The sequence below is a fragment of the Hyla sarda genome, chromosome 6, assembly GCF_029499605.1.
Source record: "Hyla sarda isolate aHylSar1 chromosome 6, aHylSar1.hap1, whole genome shotgun sequence".
NCBI classification, from domain to species: domain Eukaryota; kingdom Metazoa; phylum Chordata; class Amphibia; order Anura; family Hylidae; genus Hyla; species Hyla sarda.
Window position 1 is genome coordinate 218,526,893 of NC_079194.1, and position 13,612 is coordinate 218,540,504.

Genomic DNA, 13,612 nt, shown 5'->3' on the forward strand with positions numbered 1-13,612 from the left:
CACACACTGATCTCTTTTTGTTCTCTTTTCGACACACCACAAGCAGCAGCAACAGCATGGAAATCAGAACAGTACTAGGCAGTCTAGGTTGACAATCGAGCCCTGGGTTAGATTTTATATAATAAGCTCAGGTTTCCTGTAAACAGGTCTTACAAGAGTATATTACATTTGCTTGTACTATTTGATTTCCACAGAGTTTGATGAAACTACAATGACACCATAGCACATCTAACATAAAAAACATGGTCCATTAACAACAAAATACAACCACACGTCTGTGCATGAACAGGATCTCAGTGTCCTATAGGTAGAGCCTATACCAGAGACCTGAAATTATGAAAAATGCCAAAACAGACAAGTCACCAGTGAAGTCAATTTACCTTTAGTGCCTTCTCCTCTTTTACCCTCTGCTCCTTCCCATTGGGAACAATTATGTAAATGGGGCCAGATTTGTCTTCTTCATCCTTTGCTGCTGGTTTAGTTGGCACTTTCTTTGCAGGTACAACCTAAGGGTAAATACACAACAGATTAAATGGCAAACATTCCCATGTTGCTCATTGCCAAGACACTGGTGACATTCAGAGATCCATTTCTGGGTTAATCCTTGGTGTATGAAGGAAAAGAAAATTTGGTGTGAGCATTACAGAGTCAGTTGGCCCCTGTGCACATGATTATGTCACCAGGTTTTGTCTGAAAAGTGTGCAGTGCTCGGCACTACAGCACTCCGCGTGCAACTCATCATCCTCCATGCAGCTTCACTTTCCATCTTCGAGTTCTACATATATTCAGTATGTGCATCATACACACCAAGAGTGAAAAGATAGATAACAGAATATGCAAGTGCAAAAGAACCCATCCCCTGAAGTGCAGTTTTTTTACCGCCTGCTTAGCCGACTTGGCTTTGGACATGCTGGAGTTAGCTTTCGTTGGGGTCATACTTGTATTCCCCTCTGATGACACAGACTGGGTCTATAGAGAGAGGACTGTGGGTTTAAAGAACAGTAGCAATACGAAGTTTGATCAATTGTAGTACGTTGGCTACTCCAGTATGTTGGCTACTATTTGTTTGAGGCTGTGCATCATGAAATGCCCCAGTGTTATTTTACAACTAAATTACAGTAAACGTGGTGATGTCGCAACCCTCGGGTTACTAGGACAAGACCGCTGGCAGCACAACCATATTCACAGAATTAAGCAGCAATCTTAAATTTGAGGCCACAGGTTGCCGTGTAGCCCTAGCCAAAATTTAAAAAAATAAATAAATGTCAACATTAGGATACTATCTTCCTGCAATATGCATTTGTATTGTATTCTAAAGAGTTGAGAACATACCTTTCCTTTAGATACTGGGGCACCAGGTTTAGTTTTCTTTGGGTCGGGCTTGCTCTCTGAAGCAGGTGGTCCAGAATCACACACAGCTAAAGAATAATAAAACATGACAATGTAAAAGAAAAAATGCATGAACAGTAGGCAAAGAAAAGGAGATTTTTATGCTTACCGTAAAATCTCTCTCTCGAAGGATCCATTGGGGGACACAGACTATGGTATATGCTGCTGTCTCTAGGAGGTTCGACACTATGGCAACAAGAAAAGTCGGCTCCTCCGAGCAGGGTATACCCGCCCACAGGCACCTGAAGTAATCCGTTTTAGTCCAAGAGCAATAGGAGAAGACCGACAGGTCCAGAAAAAAAAACACAGACTGTCCGAGCAACCAGAAGAAAAGGTAACTTAACACACCCTCGGACAGATGACTGAAATAGAAACACCACAACAGGGTGGGAGCTGTGTCCCCCAATGGATCCTTCGAGAAAGATTTTACGGTAAGCATAAAAATCTCCTTTTCTCTATCGGCTCCATTGGGGGACACAGACTATGGAACGTACCAAAGCCGTCCCTTGGGTGGGTAAGGAATCAGACAGGTGGACGGTTGGACCATCACCGCCTGCAACGTCTTACAGCCCAGAGTAGCATCAGCTGATGCGAGGGCATGAATCTGGTAGCACCTTGAGAGTGTGCAAAGACTACCACGTGGAGGCCTCACAGAACTGCAAGGCCGAAGCCAGGTAGTGGAGACCCAGGATGCCCCAAACCCCGAAGGGTGGATCTTTCCTTTGCAGCGGTAAGCTCCCAAAATGGTTGTCTTGTCCAACGACCACACCAGGTTGTGGAACAAATTCTTCCAGGGATGAGAAGGGGCCGGACAAAAGGACAATGTCCTCATTGAGATGAAAAAGTCAAAACCATATCAGGTACGAAGGACAGACCTGGACTGAAAACAAAACAACTTGTCCTGGTATACAACAAGGAAAGGAGAATTGCAGGAGAGCGCTGCAAGCTCTGACACCCTCCTAACAGAGGGAAGAGCAATAAGGAACGCCACCTTCCGGGGAAGGAGGCGAAGAGAAATGTCCCTGAGAGGTTCAAAAGGGGGGCCTTGCAGGGCATCTAAGACCCAGAGCAAGTCCCAAAGGAAAAAAGGAGACTGATAAGGAGAAGCAGCTTGTGCCGCTCCCTGAACTAGGTTCGGACATGATAATTGAACGCCAGAGAATGTTGGAAAAGAATGGAAACTGCCGAACCTTTGACCCCTAAGGGAGCAGAAGCCAACCACGACCGAAGAAAAAGGCTGAGTCACACCAACAGAAATAAGACAGTCAGGTATGGTGGTAAATCTTTGCAGGGGAAGGCTTGTGAGCCCTCAGCATGGTGCGAACCACTTGGGAAGAGAAACCGCAGGTCCTCAGAACAGCTGTCTCAACCGCCACACATTCAAAAGCAGAGATGGTAAATAGAGGTGGCCCAGGAGAACTGATACAGGAGGTCTGGACGAAAGGGAAGGAGCAGCGGTAAGTCGTTCAGGAGCCCGACCATGACTACGTACCATGCCCGCCGGGGCCAGTCTGGGCCACGAGAATGGCAGGAACGCCCTCTGCTGTGAGATGCCTCAGGACCCCAAAAGGAGAGGAAGGGGAGGAAACAAATAAGGAAGGGCAAAGCCCGACCAATAGAGGAAAACGGTTTGGCTGTGGCGGAACGTGCAGAGGTCCACGCCTCGAGCGCCCCAGAGGTTGCAGGTCACTTCAAACACCTCCGGAAGTAGGGACCACTTGCCTTGGACAGCTGAGGACAGTCTGAGAAAGACCACAAGACCACCAGAAACGTCCGGAATGAAGATTGCCGAGATGCCGGAATCTGAGTTCCACCCCGAAGGGAATTTCCCAAGAAGCAAGCCAAGAAAGAATTGCCCTAGGCCCAAACATGTTGAAGGGGAAAAAGGGCTTCTCAGGGGACCAAGGCCCCGAGAACGATCTTGCGGTCGAGAGACAATGGAGACCTGTCCCACCAGAAGAGAATCACCAGTTGAAGAGGTCGGTGATAAAACTGGGCAAATGGCACGGCCTCCATGGCCGCCACTAACCGATCCAGGACATCCATGCAAAAGCAAATGGAAACTGGAGCAGAGTGCCGAAGTCATCGGACTCTAGATAAGAGAGTCAGCCGACTGGTTGGCGGAAACGAAAGCGGGTAGAGGCCACGTTGAACTGGAGCCCCAGGAGAGCAGTTGGACTTGTCCTGATTGAACACCCAACCGAAGTGAGACAAGGTCTGGAGGTTGAGACTAAGACTCAAGGATCTGGGCCCTGGCTGGAGCTCTGATCAGGAGGTCGTCCGAGTAAGGAATCACGGAAACAACTGTTGTCCGTAAAAGGGGCTATCACAGGCGCCAGGACTTTGTGAAATGTCCGCGGAGAAGTGGTAAGACCGAAATGGAGAGCCACAATAGGAAATGACCGTCCGGAACTGCAAAGCGGAGCTACCGCTGATGACCGGGCGGGAAACAATGAAATGTGGAGGCAGGCATCCTTGATGTCCACCGAGGAACGAAAACTCCCCGTGAACCATGGATGCCAGCACCAAACGGAGAGACACCATTTGGGAAGGCAGAAAAATGCTGGCCGAGATACTTGAGAACCAAGAGTGGGCGAACAGAAACGCCTTTCTTGGCGACAACTAAGAGGTTGGAATAACCCTCGAAAACATTCCCCTGAAGGAACCGGGACAATTACTCACTGGATAAAAAAAAAAAAAAAAAAAAAAAGGAGCTGGGGCGTGCCCCCAACTGCTTTCGCTAGAGAGGGGAACCGGAGGGTCCAGGAAAGAAAAAAGGCAATCCCAAGGAAGGGAAGCAAATTCGATCTTGTATCTGTTGACTACCACATCCCTGACCTAGAAGTCCTGAATGTGCGTAGTCCAGGCGTTCCGGAAGAGTAAGAGGCGACCAACCACCCGAGAAAGGTCGGCGGGTGAGGGGGCGACCCTTCAGACCGAGGAAGGCCTACGGGTCCCTGATGGGGCCACAAAACGGCTGGAAAGGATAGCCGACCTCCGGGATAGGTCCGGAAGGAGGGAGCCCTCTTCCCGTGAAAGCGCCTGGCTGAACCCTTTGTTGGTACCAAAGGTCCGCAGAACCAGAAGGAGGACATACGATGGAAAGCGGTTCTGTGAGCCTTATCCAGAGGTAATAAAGAACACTTCTCCGCTCGTCACCTCACTTCCTGAAGGCGGCGTCCACATTCCAGGCTTTAAGCCATAAGGAGGGACGGTGGCTACCAGGTAGCTTGTGGCAAAGGCAGCACAGTGGCTGCGCATGGAAGCAGAACATAGAAAATCTCCAGCTGAGCTAGATTAAACAAATCCTCTAGAGGGATCTTGAAGACTACCCTGGCGGAGTTGGGAGACCATACCGAAAGGGCCTTTGACACCCAGGCTGAAGCAAAAGCAGGAAGAACCTACTGTCTCAAAGGCAAGGTTTGCCAAAGTCTCCACCTTCATGTCCGCTGGATCCTTAAAGGCAACCGCAGCAGCCAACAGCCGGGTAGGCGCATTAGAGAGGCGGGAGACTGGTAGATCCACAGTTGGAGAGGAGGTCGAACGAGCAATGAGGTCCATGGCGAAAGGGATACCGCGCTTGAACCTTCTTGACAGGGTGCATCCAGGCGGATACCAGCAGGGTGTAAAATTCAGCGTGAGAGCTGAAAGTCTTGGGTGCCGGTCGGGCACGAAGAAAGGAGACTTCTGGAGCCACATGCAAAGTTCCCGGGTCCTTTAGAAGGAAGGTGCGTCTTATGGCCGAAACCAATGAGTCAATGAGTACACCACATCAGGCATCCGTGCGTTCCTTTGAGTCGGAGGCAGAATCAGAAAGCTCATCCACAGATCCTCCAGTTGAATGGGAACGAGGTGAGGCAGCCCTGGAAGATCGGGCACGAAGAGAGGAAACTTCTGGACCACGTCCGAAGTTCCTGGGTCCTTCAGCTGGAAGGTGTCTCTTATGGCTGAAACCAATGAGTACACCACATCAGGCATATCCGTGCTGTTCTCTGAAAGAAAACTTCTGGAGCCACGTCCGAAGTGTCTGGTTCCTCTAGATGGAAGGTGTCTCTTATGGCAGAAACCAATGAGTGCACCATGTCAGATGTATCCAATCGGAAACTCCATCCACAAGTTCTCCAGGTGAATGGGAACGAGGCAAGTCAGATGAAAAACCTATATGACGCTTGCGAGAGAAGTTAGTATAGGGGGAGAGCGGGTCCCTCTGGAAGGCTGGCGTAGGGCGGACCTCTCCAAGGCTGTCACCTGAGCCAAGTCAATATAGACTGGGAGAGTGGTAGAAATAGGAGGGGAAGCAGTGGTGCAGGCAGAACAAGTGGGTCTAGCAGAACCAAGTATGGTAGAGTTGCTAACCCCTGCAAGAACAATAGATGACCAGGCCCGTGGCATCTGTCCAGCAGGAGGTACAGTTCCGGGCTCGGACACATCCATTCTTATATATTTATTGATTTATTTAAAAATGCTCACTCAGTGTATGTGTCCCCAATAAGGTAGCAGCTGTGAGGAGCGCTGCACGGCTGAGGGGAGAGAGCGAGGGAGAAGAAAGCATAGCCAATAAGGGAGAGATCGGCCTAGCCAAAGGGTGCCACTTATTGGCCCTCAGAAACCCTCTGCATGGGGGGCGTGGCTTGGCGCCGACGGTGATGGCCGCACATTAAGAGGGCTCCCGCTCTGTTGGCCATAAAGGAGCTTTAAATCCACAAAGGTGACCCTGCTTTCAGATGGGGAAGAATTCCCGACGTGCCCGAAACCCCTCTGCACCCGCCCGACTGACTTTATCTACCTCCGGAGGCATACCACGCTACTTTCAGCCGTCCCCGGCCTCAGCTTCTTCTTCCCTCACCGCCATTACGGGACCTGCGCAGGGCCTGCGCTCCCGTTCCGGCGCTCACCCAGTGCTACCCACGAGGGATCTCTCTGCTTACCATCTGCCGAAGACACCAGGGACGCCTGCGCTTCTACTGCCGGTGACTGCAGCTGCCGTGACTGAGCCTGTGACCTCGCTTCAGCCGTCGTGGAGCAGCGCTACTGACCCTGCTCCGGATCTCCTGCCTGCTGCTGCGGCCCCTGTTGTGGGCTCTTCTCCTACGCTGGAACTGTTGCCTGTGGCGGTGAGTGCTGCTGGGGGACCTGTGTTAACGGCGGATTCCCCCCCTATCCCCGCTCTACAGCTGTCCCTGGTGGGCTCCTCTCCCTTGTCACTGGGTGGACCTGCTGGGGCTCCATCTTGGGCTTCCTTGGTGGGGGGCCGGCCTTCCCCAGCAAGTTCTCTGCCGTGCTCAGCTACTCACTACTGCTCGGCCTCCCACTCCCCTACACAAGTGGGACCTGCCTCTGTTCCCCCAGCCCATTCTCCTATTACCCCTCTGGACCCTCTAGCTGCCTGCTATACCCCCTCACGTTCCCCTAAGCCACAGAGGTCCAGGCAAGCTGCCATGCAGACCTCCATGCCAGCTTCTGGGGCACTCCATCTGTCTCCTAAGGGGGCCCCCTGCTCTCAACCTGGGCCGGTGGCACCACCGGGGCCGACCCCAGCCCTCCAGTCCTGGGACTTGGCATCTGACTCTGATTTACCCTGCTCGGGCCTGTCTGTGCATTCCTCTGCTCTCCCTGATTTGAGCCAGCTCCTTTCCCAAATTCCTACTAAGGAGGACTTCCGCTCTCTTATTGCTGAGGTTAAGGAAGCCTGCCGAGCGGAGATCTCCTCTATGCGACAGGACCTCCAGCATGTCTCTGACCGAGTGGATGGATTGGAAGATGCTCATGATCACACCAGAGAGTATATTACCCAGCTCCACTCTACCATTGCTTCTCAGAAGGACTTCCTTGGGGATCTCCATGCCCATGTTGAGGATCTGGACAATAGAGGGAGGCGTAACAACATTACGGTGCGAGGGCTGCCGGAAGCTGCACGTGAGGAGGACCTTTTTGCCACCCTGGAAACCATTTTTAACCTGATACTAGGCGAACCCCCCTCCCATAGGATCAAACTGGACAGAGCTCACAGGGCGCTTCGTCCTAAATCTGCCTCGGGCGCTCCACGAGATGTTATTTGCTGTGTACATGATTTCCAGGTTAAAGAAGCTATAATGGCTAAGGCTAGGTCCCTGAGACATTTTGACTTCAATGGGGCTCCTCTTCAACTTTCAGGACTTGTCCTGGTGAACCCTCAGGAAGCGACGACTGCTCCAACCCCTCCTGGAGGTCCTACGCTCTCATCAGGTGCCGTATAGGTGGAATTTTCCATTTGGGCTCCATGCCCGCAGAGATGGACGCTCCGCTGTTTTACGCTCCTTTTCTGACCTTCAAGCCTTCTGCTCCACCTTGGAATTGCCTGTGCCTCAGTTGGAAGATTGGGACCTGATGTCTCCCCCTCCACCTTTGCCTCCTGTGTGGCAACCAGTCCGAGCTCGCCGGTCTGGTTCTCAGCGGAAATCTTCACCACCCGCCCTGGGGGCCCCGGCTCGGGCTCCCCCCTGAGTTTCTGACTGGGACGTTGTATTTTTTCCTCAATACTTCTTGCTTGGGGGTTCCTGCTGGACTGTGTCAGTCCCCTGATTGACGGAGATTATCCCCTCCGAGCGGTTGCATTTGTTCTAGAATTATATTATCCCCATCATTATAGTACAGTTGCATTTTTTGGTCACCTGTGGTTCTTATTCATATGTGTTTTTTCTGCAATGGCCTCAGAGTTGGGCACCTACCTTTTTGGTGGTGGTTCTCCAGTTGACTCCTTCCATTTCCCCTCCTGAGGCCATAGTTATGGATCGCTCATGCTTTGGTTCATGGTCCACATTGATGGTCCTGGCCTCCGCATTGGCTTCCTGGTCAATGGTTTATTTTACTATTATCTGTTGTACTTTGTTTGTTTGTTTGGTTCTCTGGTATCTGTTTGGTCTTTCGTCGTTTTGTTTGTCTTTGTGTTTTCTCTTGATTTGGTGTTGTTTTCTGTTGGTCTTCTGTTGTCTAGTTTGTCCTTTTCCCCTTTTTTTCTCCCGCCTTAGATTCCCTTCTCCTGTCCGTACAGTTGCTGGTCCCTGCTCTTTTCCAGTCCCCATTGAGGTTTTGGTGCTGCCCGGTGTATCCTACCAGGTTGTCCTTGTGAGTATGCTTCTTTATGGCTGTTTCTTTCTCTTCACTCACCCGCCATGGTCAGGTGTGTCTCCCTGAATGTTAAGGGGCTTAATTCCCCCACTAAGCGACGCCTACTTCAAAGGGAGTTGGTTGGTTTACATGCTGATATAGTTTTCCTTCAGGAGACGCACTTCGACCATTCTGGGTCTTTCCAATTTCTTCAACACCTATTTCCCCAGTCTTACTCAGCTACCACAAGTAGGAAAACAGCGGGGGTGGCTATTCTGGTCTCTAGGTCCTGCTCGCTTCAAGTTTCTTCCTCTCTCTCTGACCCTATGGGACGATACGTAATCTTGGAGGGTACACTGGGAGGGGTCCCCCTTTTGCTCTGTAATGTCTATGCGCCTAACACTTCGCAAATCCCTTTCCTGCGTAGGGTTTTTGCTAAACTCCAGAGGTATCCCCCTTCTGCATGGTTAGTGGGCGGTGACTTCAACCTCATTTTTTCCCCATCCTTGGACCGCCATTCTGTTACTAGTGCTCCCCCTGCGCCTGCACAGCTGCGCCTGGCTTCGCTTTTTCGACGTCTCATACGTAACTCCTCGCTCTACGATTTGTGGCGGATTGGCCATCCGACGGAGCGCTCTTTTAGTTTTTACTCACATCCCCACAAATTGCATACTCGTATCGATTATTTTTTTGGGAATCTCCCTATGGTGCGCATGCTCTCTGATACTTCTCTAGACCCTATCTCCTGGTCTGACCACTGTCCAGTTCTTCTCTCTTTTTCTTCTACCCCTTCCTCTCTGAGATCCTGTCATTGGAGGATGAACGACTCTCTTCTTAAATCCTTACCTTCCCGTGAATCGATTCAGCAGTGTATTTCCGACTACTTTATCACTAATGATGGCTCTGTATCCTCTCAGGCTATCCTTTGGGAAGCTCACAAATCGGTGATCCGGGGCCATTGCATTGCTCTGGGCGCCGGTCTCAAGCGGAGCGCTCTGAATCGATCTCGGGAACTTCGTATGGAAATTGCTCGACTGGAGGCTCTCTTGTTGTGTTCTCCTGTTTCGACCCTGAGGAGCTTGGTGGCGGCTCGGGCACGCTTAAGCGACCTGGCTCTCCATAAAGTTGAGAGGCAATTGCTTTATGCTAGGCAGCGTTTCTATGAGAAGGGCAACAAGGCCCACACTATGCTGGCGAGACGGTTGCGTGACCGGGCTGCTGCTCAATCCCCCTCAGCTTTGAAGGACCCAGCTGGGGTGCTTCATTACCACCCTGCTGATAACTCTCGTCTATTTGTTGACTATTACACTAATCTTTACTCACTTCCTTCCCAGTTGCCATCCGACCAGGGGGAGAGAGTGGCGGCCCTAGATGCCTATCTTTCTCAATGTGGTTTGCCCTCTCTTTCAGGGACAGACCGGGATGCTCTTATTGCTCCTATTACTGGAGAGGAGATCTCTGAGGTCCTTAAATCTCTCCCCTCTGGTCGCTCCCCTGGGCCGGATGGCTTCCCTTACCTGTACTATAAAACATTTTCATCTTTGTTAGTGCCTAAACTTGTCCCCCTTTTCAATTCCTTTCTAGACGGAGAAACGATCCCGCAGTCTTTCTTGCACTCCCTTATCACCCTCATACCCAAGCCTGGTAAGGATCCTCACGATTGTTCGAGTTACCGGCCCATTGCCCTCCTTAACTCTGACCTTAAGCTTTTTTCCAAGGTTTTGGCAGTTAGACTATGCTCCTTCCTCCCGGCCCTTGTTCATAAGGACCAGGTTGGATTTATCCCTTGTCGCCAGGGAGGAGACAACACTAGGAGGGTAGTGGACCTGATTGATTTGATCAATCGGAGATCTGAACAGGCATTAATTCTTAGTCTGGATGCTGAGAAAGCTTTTGATAGGCTTGGGTGGCCGTTCCTTTTTGCTACCTTACAGAAATTTGGGATTTCGGGGAAGTTTTTGACTGCACTGCGGGGTCTCTACTCCTCCCCTACAGCTTCACTTAAACTTCCTCACTCGCCATCTCCTACTTTTTCTTTGTTTAATGGGACTCGTCAGGGTTGCCCGTTATCCCCGCTGATCTTTGCACTCTGTATTGAGCCTTTGGCTGCCATGATCAGGGGCGATCCGGACATAACTGGTATTTCCTTACATGATAGGGAGTTCAAGGTTTGTTTATTTGCTGATGATGTCCTTCTTACGCTTTCTCGACCTCTACTGTCTCTTCCTTCTCTCTATAGGGTCCTGCATGACTATGGGGTGGTTTCTGGCTACAAGGTAAATCTTTCTAAGTCGGAGGCTCTTCCTCTTAACCTTCCCCCTCATCTTTCTACTCTTTTACGCTCTAACTTTTCTTTTCGGTGGTCTCCCTCTGCTATTAAATACCTTGGGGTCTGGATCTCCTCTCACTATTCCTCACTATACTCTACCAACTATCTCCCCCTATTCAGGGATCTCCGTGCCCTTATGGAAAAATGGCGCTCGCAATATATTTCTTTTTTGGCCGCATTGCTGCGGTGAAAATGACTGTCCTTCCGAAACTCCTTTACTTTTTTGAAACCCTGCCAGTTCGGGTCCCGCTGTCGGCCCTGCGCTCCCTACAGGTAGCTATTTTTCGGTTCATTTGGGACGGTAAAAGGCATCGGCTACCGATGTCCGTGATGTTGGCTGGGCGGGCGTTTGGGGGTCTGGCGGTCCCGGATGTAGTGAAGTATTACTGGGCTGCCCATTTGCGCCATCTCGCGGCGTGGTCCACCTATCATGCCTACAGCCGCTGGATGGAAATAGAGAAGCTGTGGTTGGCGCCTATCCACCCTAACGCTCTCCTCTGGACTCTTCCTGCCTCTGCTCCTACTCTCTCCCCTCTCCTGGGTCCTATGGCATTTTCTAAATATGTGTGGAATTACTGTTCAGTCAAATTTAAATTACTGTCTCCCTCTTCCCCTCTTCAATCTTTCCTTTATCATCCTAGTTTTCCCCCTGGCCGGACCTCTCTTATGGTAAGGGAATGGGGGTCTAGAGGCCTTTTTTGCTGGGCGGATGTAGTTGATCCTTTGGTGCGTACCCTCTTGCCCTTCTCTCAGTTACAGTCTCGTTGGGATCTCCCCTCGTCTGAGCGTTTTCATTATTCACAGCTACGACATTTTATGTCCTCCATGCTGGGTGCGCTAGTGGTGTCTTCCCCTACGGGGTTTGAACGGCTGTGTCGTGGTGGACCTCAGGCGAGGGGGCTTCTCTCCGATATTTATTCCTTGCTAATCCAACCTCAGGAGGGAGTCCTGGTATCTCATCGCTATATGTCTCGCTGGGAGGAGGCACTTAATACTACTATCACTCTCCCTCAATGGAAGATAATATGGGAGCGGGCCTCTAGGGCATCTATAGGTACGGCTTATAAGGAGACTCAATACAAATTACTTATGGGTTGGTACCATACTCCAGAGTTATTGAATAGGCTGAATCCCGATATCCCCCCCCAGTGCTGGCGTTGTGGGGTGGGTTTGGGCTCTCTGTTTCATGTTTTCTGGTCCTGCCCTCTTATCACGGGGTACTGGGAGTTAGTGAGTCGTTTGGTATCAGATGTTCTTGGAGTCTCGGTCCCTCCTGACCCTCAGGTCTACCTCTTGCACCTTTCACACTCTGCTCTGCCCAAGAAACTGTTTAAACTGGCTATGCATATGTTCTTGGCAGCTAAGACACTTGTTGCTAAATGCTGGAAGAGGACTCTTCCTCCCTCTGAATCGGACCTACTCTCCCGAATATGTGATATACGCTCTTTAGAATACCTCACTGCCTCTTTGAATAATACTATCCCTGCCTTCCTTTCAGTTTGGGAACCATGGGACCGTTTCTCTGACAGGCAACCTCCCTGAGGCGGTACTGACATCCTCCTTCCCCCCCCCCCCTCTTTCCCCTCCCTCCTTGTTCCCCCTCCCCCCCCCCCCTTTCTGTTTGTTTGAGGTTCTGTTGTCCTTGTCTCCTTTTTGTCTTTGTTTCTGTCTTCTCTCTTTGTCTTCGTGTTGTAGAGTCTTAGTTCTCTCTTTGAGTATTTGGCTATAAACCTATGTTCATTCACTACAGTCTTTATGGGTTATCTGGGATTGGGGCTAGTTGTATTGGACTACAATTGTTTCTGAATGCTCTGGTCTCTATCTTAGCTTGTCATTTGCCCTGATGTGATCGCTCTGGGCATTGCCCCAGATTATGCTTTGAATGTGTTATACTAACTTTCTATTTTTATGTGAAAATCTTTAATAAAAATTACAGTTGAAAAAAAAAAAAAAAAGAAACCCTCTGCATGCGCTTAGCGCTGATTGGCAGAGAAAGGGACTGGACACATGCAGAGAAGGAGAGGATTCCTGTGGCTGTGAGTGGGCGGGGCTAAAGCCCAAGGGCCCGTGGCCAGAGAAGAAAAATGGCAGGGCTCTAATGGCGAAATGAAAGTAACTGCTGCTGACAGGAGAGCAGGACTGTGTTCCGGCGCGGTGAACGATATGGCCGGAGATAGGGGCCACGCTCACTGAGAGAGCAGGAGGAGTTGGCAGGGTTCCACTGCCGAAATGAAAGTAACTGCCCAAGTAGTGTCAGCGTCTGAATGAATAGACGCCGAAGGAAAGACTTGCACAGTCCTACACCACTGATTTTAAGCCCCCATTGCCTGAAAGGGTTCCACACAATTCAGGAGATAACAATAAAGAGGAGTGGGCTGAAGTAGGGGGTCTCCAGAGGATGAAGAATCCTAGAACCTGCAAGAAAAGGGAGAAATATACTCACCTTCAGTCAGAAGAACTTACCTAATGGAGTCTTCAGTCATGAAGTCTTCAGTCAGAATTTTGTCACCTGCATCATGCCGGGCTTGAAAAGCGAGACGAGCAGGGAAAGATGGGGGACCCGGACCAATGAGGTACAACCCAAGGCGCTGACCGTTGGCGAGAGGGGGTACAGTACATACAAGATGCCTGCCACCTCTCGCAATGGGGAAACAGTGAACGCTATGTTCTTGAGTCCCCACCTGAAAACTGGAAAGAAAAAGGAAAAAAAAAAATAAATAAATAAAACACTAACACAGGAAACTAGGAAAATAAAAAATATGAGACCTGGTCTGGAGAGGACTCCAGACCGTGTCTACCTCCTTAGAC

At 50.4% G+C, this 13,612-nt stretch overlaps 1 protein-coding gene and 1 non-coding gene across 2 annotated transcripts in view; both read right to left on the bottom strand.

The window, feature by feature from the left end:
• CKAP5 (cytoskeleton associated protein 5) overlaps window positions 1–13,612 on the bottom strand; it is a 135,626-nt gene that overhangs the window by 53,739 nt on the left and 68,275 nt on the right. Inside the window, 2 exon segments of the mRNA XM_056526452.1 lie at window positions 381–506; window positions 1,333–1,418. Coding sequence (XP_056382427.1) covers window positions 381–506; window positions 1,333–1,418 — 212 coding nt within the window.
• Window positions 643–749, bottom strand: LOC130277839 (small nucleolar RNA SNORD67). Its single transcript, XR_008845602.1, has one exon. It is a non-coding gene; the product is annotated as a small nucleolar RNA SNORD67 (small nucleolar RNA).